This window comes from Notothenia rossii (genome assembly GCF_949606895.1).
Source record: "Notothenia rossii genome assembly, chromosome: 1".
Classification (NCBI taxonomy): domain Eukaryota; kingdom Metazoa; phylum Chordata; class Actinopteri; order Perciformes; family Nototheniidae; genus Notothenia; species Notothenia rossii.
In genome coordinates this window covers 37103092-37119730 of record NC_136912.1, presented here as the reverse complement: position 1 = coordinate 37119730, position 16639 = coordinate 37103092, and the positions used below count along the sequence as shown (strand labels likewise).

The 16639-nt window shown below is 40.4% G+C and overlaps 1 protein-coding gene across 1 annotated transcript in view; it reads left to right on the top strand.

Moving 5' to 3' along the window:
* Positions 1-11090, top strand: part of LOC307043800 (N-alpha-acetyltransferase 15, NatA auxiliary subunit-like) — a 68622-nt gene extending 57532 nt beyond the window's left edge. Inside the window, exons 10-21 of the mRNA XM_079688641.1 lie at positions 1426-1532; positions 3798-3870; positions 4801-4970; positions 6540-6692; positions 7143-7271; positions 7442-7655; positions 7759-7952; positions 8098-8206; positions 8300-8398; positions 8512-8655; positions 8993-9090; positions 9524-11090. Of these exons, the coding sequence (XP_079544767.1) occupies positions 1426-1532; positions 3798-3870; positions 4801-4970; positions 6540-6692; positions 7143-7271; positions 7442-7655; positions 7759-7952; positions 8098-8206; positions 8300-8398; positions 8512-8655; positions 8993-9090; positions 9524-9721 (1688 nt within the window). The 3' untranslated portion in view covers positions 9722-11090. The remainder of the gene's footprint in view (positions 1-1425; positions 1533-3797; positions 3871-4800; positions 4971-6539; positions 6693-7142; positions 7272-7441; positions 7656-7758; positions 7953-8097; positions 8207-8299; positions 8399-8511; positions 8656-8992; positions 9091-9523) is intronic.
* Positions 11091-16639: the final 5549 nt, after the last annotated feature.

The window sequence follows — 16639 nt, the reverse complement described above, 5'->3', positions numbered from 1 at the left end:
CTTATACTTTTCTCCAGAGTCCTGTGGTTCATTGTTTATTCATTTGTTTTAGCAGCATTTACCGACCACTGGAGTTTATTCTCCCGTTAGCTCCGGGTTAGCTTACACGGCAGCGGCCGCTGTAAAGTATTCACTGTCTGACTGTCACACAAGCAGCTGATAAATATCCCCAATTCCCCATAAGTGAATGTGTTTCAGTCTGAATTGACGTTGTTTGGTATCACAAAGCTGTTATGAAAGTTTCTCTGGCATAAAATGGGTGATGTTAGCATAGCAACCAAAGCTAAACTGATTATCTTGACTATTTGTTGCTATCCTATTGTGGCATAAGCCGTTTTCTACAGGCACATTTTACCAGCATATTTTTCTATATGATTCTACTTGTGATAGTCGGACATGACAACCTGTGCAGCCCATGTATTGATTCCATCCGATAGCTGCTATAATACAAAATGTCTGCCTCTCTCCACAACGATCAATAACAGCGAACGGATGGTCAAAGTAAGGTACAAATAAACAGAATCACACGAAGCCTGGTTAATGTTGCCTGACTTTATAAAGTGTGTGGTCGCGTTCTAGTCACTTTGCTCAGCGCTTTTCTTTTTTTTTGCCGTACACGCCATAAACTGTTAGCTCAGGTTAATCTCGCCACCCTGCGACGTAAGTGTGACGTATACGGTCCTTGCTTCTGGACCAAATTTTTTTTCGTGCTAAGTAAGAACCGGTTTACGGGGAAAAGAGGCGGCTCCGCTGCGGTGTGAACAGGAAAAACCGGTGCTTATAAGGCTCTAGCTCCGAACCGGCCCTGGAACCGCGTTGGTGTGAAAAGGGCAAAAGTCTGCTTTTTTTTGTATTGTTGGTGGTTAGAATACTAAAATAAGGTCTGTGGTTAAAACAAGGTGAAGAGATTTTTTCAGGTTTTGTTCTACAACATATAACATCAGTTATCACACCACATTGAATGTCCGAAATTCCTATGTGTAATAAAAACGTAAGATACTAAATAAATTAGACGACTAAACATCAGTTGCCTTTAGCTTAACAGTGGTGATTCGCAACCACAATGTCGTTTTTTAACTAACCGTTAGCTTACTTCTGCCCATTAAATGTTATGCTTTAAAAATCATAAGTAGTGTTAATACATTTAGATTATCCTGCTGAACAAAACATTTTAGTATAATAAACATGTTTGCCAAATATCTTATTTTCTTCATTGCTCTAAAATTTGAAAAATCCCACTTTTAGTCAAGAGAGCCTTTTGAGATGGTAACGTCCGGGTTGTCCCACCACATAACGTCATCACTGCACCACTCTGTTTGTGTTCCCAGTTTTTATTCCACTTTAAGTGATTACCTTATTTTCTTCCCGTGTGTTGCAAAGTGCAGTTTTCTGATCTTCTCCATCTCGTTTAATTTTTTCCTGCAGGCGAGAAGTTCAGAGAGTGTCTGGACAGGTATCTGCGGCTGAACTTCAGTAAGGGTTGCCCGCCCGTCTTCACCACCCTGAAGTCGCTGTACATCAACAAAGAAAAGGTGACAGCACTGCTTCCAGACATGTCGGATAACTGATCTAAATCACAATGACACTTTTATCTTCACCTCACTTTGAACCAGCTTACATAATGCACTGAAGCAAGCGAGGTCAATTTAAGGGAAAGATTCTAGTGTGCTAGATTTAAGTTATTCCCAAGGTTTCTGCAGGTGATCTAATCAGGGTTCCCGCTGGGTCTTAAAAAGTCTTAAATTTGATCATCTGAATTTAAGGCCTTAAAAAGGTCTTAAATATGACCAAAAAAATAAGAAAGGTCTTAAATATGATTTAGAAGGTCTTAAAAATGATCGGATTTGAAAGGTACTTCTGTGTTGCGATCGCGTCTAAAATGTGTTTTGGGGGAAATGTCCGGGCTGCAAAGTAACCAGTACAGTAAGAGCCTTTCAGTTCCCCCCAACAATTTGTATTGAAATAAATCAACATGGAACCAGTAATCACTAACTTTGTTTCCCCCGGCCCCTTATCGGAGAACACCCAGCTAGTAACCTAGCAACCAAGCTTCAGCTAGCGGCAGTCAGAAACTCATGTCTCTTCGAATCTAATTACAAATAAATATGGGGAAGTGTAAGTTCAACCGTATTTGGTTGGAAAACATCAAATTTAGTGCTTGGTTGAAACCAGTGGAGGGGAACGTGTTTGAAGCCCGCTGCACCTTTTGCAAAAGAAATCAGCGGTTGTTTTGCTAATGTAGCGTTAGCTAGTTTAGCGTTAGCCAGTGCAGCAGCTCCCGCAACAACACCGGAGGACCTCCGGGCGACGTTTGGGTCTACGTCAACCCTAAAAGTGGAGGCGCAGTAGACTCTAAATCAGGGGTCGGCAACCCCTGGCACGCGTGCCAGCATTGGCACGCAGCACCGTAACCAGTGGCATCCTAGGAATAAGTGGAATAAGTGTGCAAAAATATTTAAATTGTATTTTCGGATCCTGAACGAGACCGCCGCCAGAGCGCGTCTCCCCGTTACCTGCAGAAGGAATACATGCACACAACGCAGCCCCGCTGTCTTTATCTCCAGGTGACCTTCTGCCGCTTTCCTCCGTGGTGCAGTGCTGATCGTTTCACCACAGAGGAAAGCACTTCACTAATTGCAGTACCCATAAGGAGCTATACAAATGCCGCAGTTTTTGAATGGCTGTGTATTTAGTTGAAAGCCCAGTGGCGATCTGCTCATCTCTCATCGAAATAATATGCTACAAAGGGGCGGACTGGCCATCTGTGTGTTGAACTTTCCTGTCGGCTCCCAGACCGTAGTCGAGGAGGGCAGAAGCAACAAGCTTCAGGTTCAATAACCCACTTTAGCTTAAATGACTGGAGAGAGGCGAGCTCTTCTTGGGAGGCCGTTGCATTTATTTAGCTGTTCTTCTGTTTCACAAAATACATCACAGACCTCTGTTTTTCTGCTTCCTCGTTTCACTTCCAGAAACATACACACGTTCCCTCACTGTCGCTCTACCATCCACAAACACACATGCACAAGCCACACCTCTCTCTCTCTCTCTCTCTCTCTCTCTCTCTCTCTCTCTCTCTCTCTCTCTCTCTCTCTCTCTCTCTCTCTCTCTCTCTCTCTCTCTCTCTCTCTCTCTCTCTCTCTCTCTCTCTCTCTCTCTCTCTCTCTCTCTCTCTCTTAAAGGGACAGCGATCTCATCTAACTCTGACTCCTAATATCATAACATGTGTGATCTGGAGAATCACAGAATGGACGATCGTCCTTATTATTATGCCGTTTAAACCAATTATTTTAATGTATTTCTTAAATTCGGCCTCATGTAAGTTGCGCTGACAGGTCCACACACTGCTTCCCCGCAGCGAGGCTCCCTGCTCTAAATTAAACTAAATTAGACTCAAATTAATTAGATTAAATATGTCGTCACTGTCACAACCTAGCAAAGCTAAATAATTGTTTTTTTCGATTATGTTGTTTTTGTTTGTGGCAGGCCAAAATCGTAGTTGCGATTAAAATACGATTAATTGCACAGCCCGAACACACACACACACACTTTTTGGCTAACACAGTTCTGTGCTGTTATGTTCAGTCATTGTTCTTATGTTGAACATGAATACATTTACTTTGTAATTAATTATGGGACGTATTTCTTCTTTCATAGCAATTTTCCTTCATACTTTCTTGCCTTGAAATAGGTCTTAAATTCTATTCAAAGTGGTCTTAAAAAGGTCTTAAATTAAATTTGAGTTGGCGAAAACCTGCAGGAACCCTGTCTAATGTACTCTGTCCTCTTTCTCTTTGCAGGTGGCAATAATAGAGGAGTTGGTGGTCGGATATGAAACCACATTAAAGAGCTGTCGAATGTTCAACCAGAACGGTGAGGAATAAATCAGGATGATAATGAATGAATGTCTTATTAAACTTCTGTGTGCAGTGTAGCGTAAAAGACAGTTTTTAACTTTTGTTTTAAAGAGGACGAATTATGTTAATGTTGTGCTTTTTCTGTTATTCATGTTTTATTTACGTGCTTTAATGTTCAAAAAGGTCTCTATTGTTCTCATACTGCCTGTGCTGCAGCACCTCTTTTCACCCTCTGTCTGAAACCAGAGCCCAGTCTGCTCTGATTGGTTAGCTGGCCGGCTCGGTTATGATTGGTCAACCGTTTCCTGAATGAATTGCCTCGTATGTTAATGTCCAAGCAATGTCAATGTCGTTCAGGCAATTGAATCAAAAAATGACTCGCCCAAGAGCATAAAGCCATGCTTGCAGAGCTGAGCCATCAATGCCTCCATGTGCAGGGGTGCCCCATCTTCTGACACAGGCATGGATAATCACATCTAAATCAGCCAGAACAACATCCATAGCACTCCTAATTTGAGATGCCAAGAACAAGCTTTCTCTCAACTGAATAACATCAACAAGGATTCAATATCAATATATTTTTTCAGAAGTTTTCTTTTTTATCAAACAGTAAATGGCGAGGCTGATGTCTAACTATTTGAATTGCATATTGCAAATGTACTTGTCCTTCCTGCATAGGTAGTTATTATTAATCCATAGCATTGAATGGTACATTCTACCGCTTATAATGTGAAATAAATAATTACAAGAGGACATTTCAGAACTTAAATCCATTAAAGGAATGTTGCAGAAAAAATGTAACATAAATGGGGTTGACTTCTACAAAATCTTAGGGATTACAACCAAGTTTACTCATTTGCATTCATAATTTACAAGGTTAACTGTAGTTTTTTTCTTAGTAATCGTAAAGACGTGAACTTACGCAATCTCTCCTGTTCTGTGGCAGATGACGGTAAAGAGGAACCTCCGACCACGTTGCTCTGGGTACAGTACTTCCTGGCTCAGCATTACGACATGATTGACCAACAGACTCTGGCTCTAGATTACATCAACGCCGCCATCGACAGCACTCCCACGCTCATCGAGCTCTTCCTCATCAAAGCCAAGATTTACAAGGTAACGCACGGCACACATTAGTCCAGTGGTTCTCAAAGTGGGGGGCGCAGAGGCATGCCAGGGGGGGCGCGAGAGACCAGGAGGAAAAATGGTTATTAAAAAAATGATAAATTCAAAAATAATATGATACAGTACTATTACGAGAGAGAGCGCACCGGTACCGGAGATCGTTGTTGTTAGCTTCTGGTGCTAGCGAGCTACGCTAACGGATATAAGGAGTTTTTTCAACAACAAGGTGGAGGAGAGCCCTCTCCTGTGAGACTGAGAGACTCAGTGAGCCAAAGGACTCTCTGTGTTACCTCAGTGGGTCTCAAATGTTTTGGTCACCATTAATGTAAACAATTATTTCCAAGGCACACGTTTATATGATCTTTATAGTTATAAAAAAATAATAGAATGAATGAAAAACAGGTATGAAATACTATATGACAGTAAAACAAGAATAAAGTTTAAAAGGGGAGTGATTTGTAAAATATCCATAAAGAAAAAGTAAATCTGTTTACAGTTCTGTTTCATATGGGTGCTGAGAGATGTATCCATAGATCTCTTCATTTTGCTCTCAAAGTGCACCAGATTGATGCTTTTAACTTCAATATTTAAAAATAAATCTTCCCGGGGGAGCTTGCCCCCGGACCCCCTATGTGAGGTCCACACACCACCTATAAAAACAGAACTTTACACCTATATGCCGTGAGCTGATTATCGAGCCTTCATTGTAACTGTCACGGGTACACTGTGTATATGCGTCAGAGTCCTGCAACGGGTCGGGTACCCGAAAAAAAGTGATTTGCGGTGATTCGCGGGTGGTAACGCTTTTCTCCGGGTTCGGTTCTGGGTAAAACAAAGATGATGCGGGTCGGGTCGCGGGTGTTGCATAATAAATATATTAAAAATAATAATAATTTAGTTTAATGTTTAAATCCTCAGACCTCTCCCCCGCATAATCATAACCTCTGCAGCGCATCAATCTGCTGCTGAGCGCGTCACATTTGAAATGGCTGAGGTGAAGCTCTCTAGCGGAGAATACAGCATTTTCAATAAAACTTCCTCAAGAGCGAAATCCAACGTCTGGGAGGCTTTTGGTGTCATCCTAGATGGAGAAAATAACCAACATCCCACGCTTTTTGAGAGAAATATGCAACTGCGTGTGTTAATAATTGCACGTTTTCACTGCTCATATATATGCGGGTTTGGGTCGTGTTGCGGATCTTGTGCAGACGGGTTGGTTCGCGGAACTAATTGGCAATATGTGCGGGTAGCGGGGCGGGTTCGGTATTACACGTCGCGGGTGGGGGCGGGAGCGGGTCTTGAAAATCAGACCCGTGCGGGACTCTGATATGCGTGGGGATTGTTACAGTAGAAAATTCCACTGTAGCGATCGGTACATTTTCAAGCTACCCCACAGCATCCCCAAAAGAAATCTCTGGCGCCGCCACTGGGCCTGACTATTTGTGTTGGGGGTCCCAACTTTTTTTTTTTTTTCAAAGGGGGGGCCTGCATTAATCAAAGTGTTTACCAAGTAGCTGTGTTAGTGTCATGACTGCCGTATTGACCTTTATCCTCCCACAGCATGCTGGCAACATCAAAGAAGCTGCTCAGTGGATGGACGAGGCCCAAGCTCTGGACACCGCAGACAGATTCATCAACTCAAAGTGTGCCAAGTACATGCTGAAGGCCGGCATGGTGAAAGAGGCCGAGGAAATGTGCTCCAAGTTCACTAGGGTGAGAAAAGTACAATCTGAGCTGAGATAAGGTTCTGAAAATATCAGAAATTGTTTAAACACACTTACAACATAAAACATTTCCTATGAATTTACTTTGGAAACTAATTTTTCCAAAGCATGAATGTAGAATAAAACGAAATGCCCAGTCCCACAAGGTTAACGGAACTGCACAATATTTAATGTATCCATGAATTGCATCCGTTTAAAAAGAGTTCTCTCTTTTCCCGTGCTACAGCCTTACAACAAATGTCACTAAAGTTGTTGCAGTAGTTTTTCAGAAATCCTGCTGACAAGGCCAAACCTAACATCCCTGGAAGTATTAGGTTCACAGTGACACATTCTGACTTGCCAAATCCGTTTGCAGCAGTTGATCTCTCATGACAATAGAGCATGCCCCTGTTTTGTAATTGACTTTGCTCATGCATGTGTTTTTTGCTTCTTTGTCCAGGAGGGAGCGTCAGCAGTGGAGAACCTGAACGAGATGCAGTGCATGTGGTTCCAGACAGAGTGTGCACTCGCTTACAAGTCCATGAACAAGTTTGGGGATGCCCTCAAGAAATGCCACGAGATTGAAAGGGTGAGCCCTTATTATCAGGGAGTGTACTTGGTGTATTTTTCATAGCAACGTTTGCACAAAACTCCTTGGCTACCCAAATTAAATGTCATGAACAGGTCAAATCCTTGTTTTCCTTTTCTTCCTTTTTTTTTTTTACATCTTCCTCCTTTTTTTCTCCCATCTCTTATCAGCATTTTGTGGAGATCACGGACGACCAGTTTGATTTCCACACCTACTGCATGCGGAAGATGACGCTACGCTCTTACGTGGACCTACTGAAGCTGGAGGACGTGCTGCGAATGCATCCCTTCTACTACAAGGCTGCCACCAGCGCCATCCAGATCTACCTGAGCCTGCACGACAATCCGCTGACTGACGACAGCAAGGAGTTGCAGGCTGACACCGGTCAGTCCCACACTGGTTTAATTTACATTTTAAAACTTTCCTGGGCCAAAAGAAAAGAGAAAATGCTTTTATCCATACGTTAATGCCCCGTTCTCTTCTCTAGCTAACCTCTCGGACAAAGAACTGAAGAAGCTGAGGAACAAGCAGCGGAGAGCCCAGAAAAAGGCCCAGCTAGAGGAGGAGAAGAAGATTGCTGAAAAGGAGAAGCAGCTTAAGAACCAGAAGAAGAAGAAGGAGGATGATGATGAGGAGATCGGTGGGCCTAAGGAGGAGCTAATACCTGACAAGCTGGTCAAGGTTAGAAAGAAGAACATGAAAAATCCTAAAGTGTCAGTGACAAGGCAATTTGTCTTTGATGCTGCACACATAGCTACACATAGAATAGCAAGCAAGCAATCAGTGATTTGATTTGTGTTCCCTTGCTGTCACTTCCTGTTTATAGGTAGAAAATCCACTGGAGGAAGCTGTCAAGTTCCTGATGCCTCTCAAACACCTGGTAAAGGACAAAATCGACACGCACCTAATGGCCTTTGAGATCTACTTCAGGAAAGGTTGGCAAGAGCATTTCAATTCACTGACTTTTCTTTATTTCTTACCATGTTGAAACTCACATCTTACCTTGCATTTGGTCTTTTTTTCCCCAGAAAAATACCTGCTGATGCTCCAATCCGTGAAGAGGGCATTGGCTATTGACCCAGACCACCCATGGTTACATCAGTGTCTAGTACGCTTCTTTAAAGGAGGTACGAGAGGGTTCCACTTTGTTACATAGTGTTTTAGTCTTACCTACTACACAGTTTGTTTCTACATTCTTCACACCATTGCTCACATCTCTCCCCCTCCTCCATTCTTTCAGTGTCTGACAGCACGGAGCTGCCGGAGACGGTCAGGACGGTTCTGAAGCAGGAGATCACCCGGCTGTTCGGAGACAGCAACGCAACGAGCTTCAACCAGGCTTACCTCACCAAGCACTCCAACTCCATACCACACCGACTGGCTGGTAGGACACACACACACACACACACACACACACACACACACACACACACACACACACACACCCACACACAAACCTCTGTTATAAAAGGTTGGGTTCCCATTTAATACTCAATATATGAAGGCATATAAGAGCCACTGTAGTTAAACATTTCAAAAAATTACAGAGGCCTGTCTTATTCCAGTAAAGAAACACAGAATGGCCAGGTGGTACATTTACAAGAAAAAAACTAATACTTGTTTAATGGTCATACATTTGCAAGTTTTTTTCTGTCTGGAACCACGTCTTTTAACTTTTGAGGTTTTGATCTACCTTTTTAACAAACTCCTCCCTCCTGCAGCTGCTAAGATGATGGTGTATCTGGACTCATCAACGGAAACAAAGGCGACAGAGCTGGCCACTGCACTAGATGAGTCGCTCAACAACAGAACCATACAGGTACACATCAATGCTAATGTCAGTAATAATACAAAGGAAAAGGCCTAAAAAGCTGCACAATTGAATTATTTGTAAACACTTTTTTTGGAAAGTGTGTGTTTAAGACTGATATTAAATTATCCAAACAATAATGTGAATGAACACAGAGAATGTTTAATAAATATGACTGTTGTAATTAAATTACATTTCCTACGCGTCTCTAAGCGGTTCACTTATCACGTGCTGTAGCACGAGGACAAATATAGCCCTTATTTTATTTTTTTTATTCAAGCATGGAAACGTGTAACGGCACAAAATACATTTAGATAAAAACTACCCCTTTTTAAAAAGAATCTGAACTGTGCCTTTAAAAATACTTTTAAAAAACAAAAATCTCTAAATGTATGGAACTGCTGTTTTTTATAATTCTTCCTCTCTTTGCTCCCCTCTTCAGATCTGCACAGAGGTCCTGGATTGTCTCCGAGGCGGCCTGCTGGGCGACTGTAAGGAGCATGCCGAGTCGTACCGTGCAGCGTGTCACAAGCTTTACCCCTACACGTTAGCTTTCACACCTCCCGGGTATGAGGAGAACACAAAGATCGCCAACGGGGATGTCTCCACGGAGACGGAAGAGCTAGCCAACGAGATGTGAGCATGCTACAGATCAACAGCGGATGACAAAAGGAATTGGGCCGAGCACTGAGCCTTGTGGTACGCCTGGCAGCCATTTTGTTAAGAGCCAGTCACAGGAAGCAAAAATGGGTGTTACATTCTTTTGGCTCCGCTTAAATTGGGTCTGGCATGGCCTGGCTCTCCTACTTGGTGAAAATCAGGACTGTGTGTGTGCGCGTGTGTGTGTGTGCGCGTGTGTGTGCGTGTGCGTGTGTGTGTGTTGAGAGCATGTGTGCGGTTGTGTATATTTGTGGGAAAGAGGGGGGGAAGAGAAAGATAACAGAATGGCCATTTTACTTCTTCTTTTTTTTTTTTTTTAATAAAGCTGACAACCAAGCTGAGTAGGAAAATAAACTTTAGTTATTGGCAAACTGTCTGGAGAAACCGCGATGGACTGACATGGACTGCCGGTTTTCCTCGATGATCAATAACGGTTCCCCTTATTTTAAAAAGGTTATTTAAATTTAAAAAGGACACAGCTGTCACTGGGGGACAGGAGACTGAGCTGAGTGGATCTGATCTCTGACAGATCTGTAGGAAGCTGAGCAGGAAGAGTTACTGAGGAACAGAAGTACACACCGAGGACATCCAGCGACTACACGCCAATCTGCTGTAACGCTCCAGTAACCGCCGATCTACAAGTGGCAGTGCAATGGAATGAGTGAGGAAGCCTGATCTCTGCGGAGACCCGGCACAAGGAACGTCACCGCACATGTTTTTGTTCTGTTTTTTTTGGTCAGACTTTGCTTCCGCTCCTGGTTAAACTTCGGAAATTGTTCCCTGTCTGTTCATATGGAGCACATCGTAGCACATATTTAAAGACTCTTTAGGTTGTGTGGAGTGCTCCTTTTCAAATACACTGCTGTTCTAACATTCTAACAAATTCTGAGAGTTGGATAGATCTAAGCAATACCGTAGACACCTTCCTGTCCATAATGGATCAAATAAACGTATTATTGATGATAATCATTTGTAGATCTGGTTGAAGTGATTCCACTGAGCCTCCTGGCAGTCACTTGTGGTGTTGCTGTTGTCACTGTTAGAAATGGTTTTATCTGCATGCACACAGGGATTCTATCAATTAGAGCGGGAACTCTGCTAGTTAAAATTGCTCCAAGAGGTCAGAGTTCAGCATCCTGGCCCGTTTCCCAAGGTGACCGAAGTGAACAGGTTACAAGGCAAGTAAACGTAAGAGCATCTGAAATGTGTTTTACTTTTCCCCCCCCCAATAATCTCTTTTCTTCCCCTTTTTCCTATAATTTGGGTTCTAATGTGAAAGATGAAATCTGAGATGGCGATGTATGATATCTCTGGATTTTTGTATTAAAACCAAACGAAAGAAAAAACAATTGACTTTTTTATCTGTATTTACAGTTTTAATCCACTTTCATGTATTTTGTACATAAATATGTGTCCCCTCTGTGTAGAGGGAAAAGAGAGATTCGCTCACTTTTTGTCCTGATCCATTTATATAAAAACCTGTCTGAAAATGAGCTGATCAGATTTTGGCCACTTTATGAGTGGCTCCTTATTTTCATCTAAAGTAACAGACACAGAATCAGCACTCTTGAAACAGAGGGGTTTATGGGATGCTACAATGCATGATCCGTTTGGTACTTCGAGCCAAACACTTCAGAGACATGTTTCTATATATCCGAGACCTATAATATATTGATGAAAAACGGTATAATAGGGGACCTTTTTAAATATGTTTTTGCTGCAAATTGTTTAAAAAAAATCACAATACTAATTTTCAAATATTTTTCAATGCAGCCCTATTCAATTGCATCCATGTTTTCCTTTGATACTTGACTTGGAAAGACAAAAATATGACTGAGGTAGTTCCACCAGTAGAGGTCAGGGCTGGCTCTGAACAATTTGCAGCCCTATAGGCAAGATTTTAGGTGGTGCTCCCCCAGCCTGAAAATTGTACAGTAAAAAATATATATTGTCTATCAATAGCGTATCCAAGGAATACACAATATACAGAACAACTGAAAACTCAACGGAAACATATAGACAGATTATATACATAAGAAAAGGGTACAAATGTATTTATACTATCCATGTGAACATGTTTTCATTTGGGTGTTGACCTCACATCCTCTATGATCCTTGGAAAGACGACCAAGTTACGTTTTAACCATTAGTTTTTTTGTTCTAATTGAAACTAATAATAAAACAATTAGTTTTTCAATCTTGCCCCAAAACGAAAAAACGGAAATTCAGCTCGTCTTTTCGTTTTTCTGTTCTTACTGTTAAAACAAGTATAGCCTACCACTATGGGCATAAATATGTCTCCATTTGTGTGAACATAAAAATTATTTGTGTAAATATGTGATTTGTAAATGTAAAACACCATCCACAAATGCATTTAAAAGATTTGCAAACTCGCAAATAAATGTGCAAGTGTAAAACGGATCTGCAAATACGCTAAATATTTTCACAAATTAAAAAAAAGATCTCTGAATATCTCTTTAACATTTACAACTTTCGATCAGGCATTTGTGAATCCAATTTTGTATTTGTCGAACAAAAATGCGCTTGCGCATCTCTGCTCGTGGATCTCACATTTCTGCTTGTGGATCGTCTTTTTACACACACGGAATTCTGATACATATTTTCCGCCAGCCTCCGCTAAAATCTACTCGTGTCACTCGGTTATTTTCGGAAACCACGTGATGGCCTGCTGATGACGACATTTCCGCGTGATTTCAAAGTACGATCATGATGGCTTGTTTAATGCTCTGTTTTTTTATTATAATGAACAGCGGACGTTAGATGCAATTTTCTTCTCTCATCACACATTCAAGCCCCCAGTGTTCATTTCAATCTAAATTCTTCACTTTCTTCTTACACATTACATTTCAGCATAGCAATTCAGCGTCAGCTCTTCAGCATAAAGCATTCCCACTAGCAATCTCTTCAGGAATTGCATTCTCTATATAACTTGATGCACAAAACATTTTGTAACAAGGGTGTAATTATTTTTTGGAAAATATGCTCAACCGGTCGAATTGGCCTTTTATGGTAAACTAGCAATATGACTTTTTCAGAGTTTCAGAGATGTTATCCAATAAAATATGGTAAATAAATGGCTAGCTTCAAGGTAATATGACTAAATCTAGTACTGCCTTATGAGTCTCAGAGTGAAAGAGTGATACGAATTTATATAGCACCTTTCATGCATCAAATGCAGCCCAAAGTTGCACACAGGTGAGCAAGTTAGGCCAACACAGGATATAGACATTTGTTAGGCCAGGGGTTTGTTGTCAGGCCAATTCAGCATATACATTAAGATGAGCAAGTCTTTTTTTTAATAATGAAAAACACTTAACATTACTTTTTTCCATTTCTTTTTTTTATTATTTATTATTTTTTATGAATGTATCTGGTTGTATATATTGCTCATCTTCCATAAAAGAAAAAAATGTATTTCAGTTTGTGTTTTATTTGAATTTAATGCATACAAATACTGTAGCCTACTGTATGATGATTGTTGAAAATGCACTTTTACCATAAAAGGCCTGCTCAACCAGTTCGCTCATAAAAACAAAACTGTGTGATCAGTAAAACAAATAAAAATGGTTTGTGGTTATTTGTGTCCTATTTGATAAGAAAATGCAAATAAATAATCTGGCTATGTTTGCAATAATATATTCAAAGGTCAGTAGTTATTTAAATAAATCAATATCTAAGGTTAGCAAACAGATACTGCCTTTAGAGAGCCATTGACACCCATGAAGAATTGATCCTCATGTGTTTTCAAATTGAAAATAAGGCACTATAAATTCAATTTAAACTATTTTAGTCTTAGAGACTCAACCTTTTTAAATAATTTACTTTCATTTGGAAAAGGTTTTTCTGTACAAAAAAATTGAAAAATATAAGTTTAAAAGGACGATGTTGATCTATTTTCTCTCACCTTGTAATTACACAATCAAATAATCTATAATACGGCTTTGGACATTTGTTTTAATGTTTTGCATTTGTACTATTTTGTATTGAATTTGGACAAATATCTTTCGAACAAAAAATATCCTATGATTGCATATGGTGTGAATATGTATACCCTGCTCACTCAGTATTATTTTAGGTACAGTTTATATTTTAAATGTAATGAAAAAGCCAACTCAATAGTGTGTTAAAAATAGACTTTAGGATATTGTAAAACAAATAACTGCTATATAATGTATTCTTAACCCTCCTTTATCTTCACATTTACTTTACACCCTTTATCCTAGGTGTTTAAAGCTCAAGAAAAAGATCATATCCAAAATTGTTACCAAAATGTTTGTTTCAAATACTTTATGTTTCTTTGTTGACTATCTAAATATCCATTTAAATAAAAACACCACCCACAGCATTATACATCCATAATTCCTATTAATGTGACCATTGTAAAATATATAAATCACCATAAAATCTCACTGATTGACGTAACATTTTAAAGGATGATCTTTTTGCTGTTGTTAAAGGATCTATATTATTTCAAAGTACAATTTTGGCATTTAATAAATGTACAGTATATTATCAAGGATAGTAACATGTATTAAGTTTGGGGTCAATATGAAAATATTTCCCTTCCAGTGTCAGCATTTCAAAGACATGCCGTTCCCTCCCTTTTTTTATTTCTACACTCCTGCCAAAACGAACAACGCAATGTGTAAGTGGTTCCCACCCAACTCCTAACTGTCCCCATGCATGCACCTCACCTTTAAATTCATAATCTCAAGTATATTGTTTAATCAATCCTCTATTGATGGTGTTATGAAGAGCTCAATGCTGACTTCAGGTCTTAGACATGGCTGACAGCGTATCTTGTGGGGCCTCGAGCAATTTTCATTACATTAGCAGCACTAAACTTACCCTGTTCTTCACGTGGGGATTGGGACCAAGATAACTTTCCATTTTTGGAAAGTAATGTGTCTGCTTGTGTTTGAGAGACAACAGGAGCATCTGCACTGGGGTATTCAGGGTGGACAATTTGACAGAGGATTTCTCTGAAAGTACACAATAAGTGTATTTTATAGTCTTTGCTAGTAGTCTAACTACTGAGTCCAACATGCTCAGTCTTCTTAAGAACTTAAAAGTATTTGTATTGCTCATCACATACAGCAGAAAGACAGGCATTGTTGTACTATGGAGGGGACTTTGGCAGGAAGAAGAAGTACACAGTAAAAGTATTTCATATTTGGGATAGTTGTAACGACAACTGATTCCAACTTCATCAGTCTTATGAAAAACGTATGGCCAAAAATAATGCTATCGCTCATCAAAGATAGCAGAAGCTTGTCATTTTTTGCACTGTGTAAAGGCAAAGAGTTAGAACCTTTATTTTGTAAACTAGCCAATCAGAAGCAATGAGGCACTGGAGACCCACCCACCTATGGAAACGAAACATTGGGTGTTTCTCAATGTCGAGGACGCTTCCTTGGTAGGAAGTCTTTCGAGTCAGGTCCTTCAGAAGCGAGACAAGAATCCTTCCGAGTCTTGGAAAACGAAGAATGGTCGGAACAGGCTAACAGGTGTGCAGGTGTGCAGGTATGCGCCTCTCATAGGCGCCGCCTTATATTTTCCGTGAAAGATTTGGGAAATTGGTCCGTGCGCAAAGCACTGTGGGGATTTTAAGACCGCGGAGGATACACATCTGTTGGTCATACAAAGGGGTTTATGGGATGCTACAATGCACAATCTGTTTGGTATTTTGAGTCAGAGACATGTTTCGTATATATCTGATATTGATGAAAAACAGTATAACAGGGGAACTTTAAAGTACCAAAAGTTAAAGTACTTATTGTGCAGATTGGTCCATTTCAGAATAATATACATCATATGTTTTTATTATTGAGGCATTAATGTGTTTATCAAAGCTGGTAAAGGTGCAGCTGTATTTACTTTGGATGCTGCATGCAGGGTAGCTTGTGAATTTACTCCAGGTGTCTGATTTAAGTGTTGATTATATTTTACATCATTAATCTAATTTTGCAAAGTAACTTAAGTCCCTCACAATTGTTCTTAAGCACACTACTTGAGTAAATGTACTTAGTTACTTCTTTAAATGTCACTTGTTAGACGCTTTTATCCAAAGCGACTTACACACTCAATACTGTGGACAATCCCCACAGGAGCAATTTGGGGTGACGTGTCTTGCCCAGGGACACAACGACATGCTTCGGATAACCGCCACACGCCTCCCTACTTCACTCAGCATACCAGTTTAGCTGGTATGCTGATTGCTGAGTGAAGTAAAGTACATTTACTCAAGTAGTAATCAGGTGACGAGGAGCCTCTGGAGCAGGGATGGGCAACTTTGAGGATTGCGAGGGCCAAAAAAAAATGTCCTCACTACCAGAGGGCCACTTCGTGACCATTCACTTCCATCGGCAGGATACTATATCCACAACATTTAAATAGCCAACTTTAGCTACTAATTTAATGAAAATAACTAAATATATATAGGCAATACATGTTTATTGTACCAAACACTAACACTGAGTTTAACAACGAATATTCATCTTCGTATTGTGTTTCTATGCTTCCCTCACATTCCATACATAAAACCAAGAACATATGCATTTTTCTGAACTTCACCCACAGCTGGATCAGTAAGCTATACATCTTAATGAGATACTTGTGGCCTCACCTGCTGCTGCACAATAGACTGAATGTCAATATCAACATTTGTACATCCGATTTGCATGAGATGGAACAGTGTCTCATCTGTCAGTCTGTTTCTCTCCCTTGACTTGATGTGCTTCATCATAGAGAAGTTGCTCTCGCAGATGTAAGTATTGCCAAACATGCTGGCCATTGAGAGCGCAAAATCCCTGAGGAGTGGAAAGCGGGACTCGGGTAGCAGTTTCCAAAAGGAAATTCCCCTCTCCTGGCGCTTTGC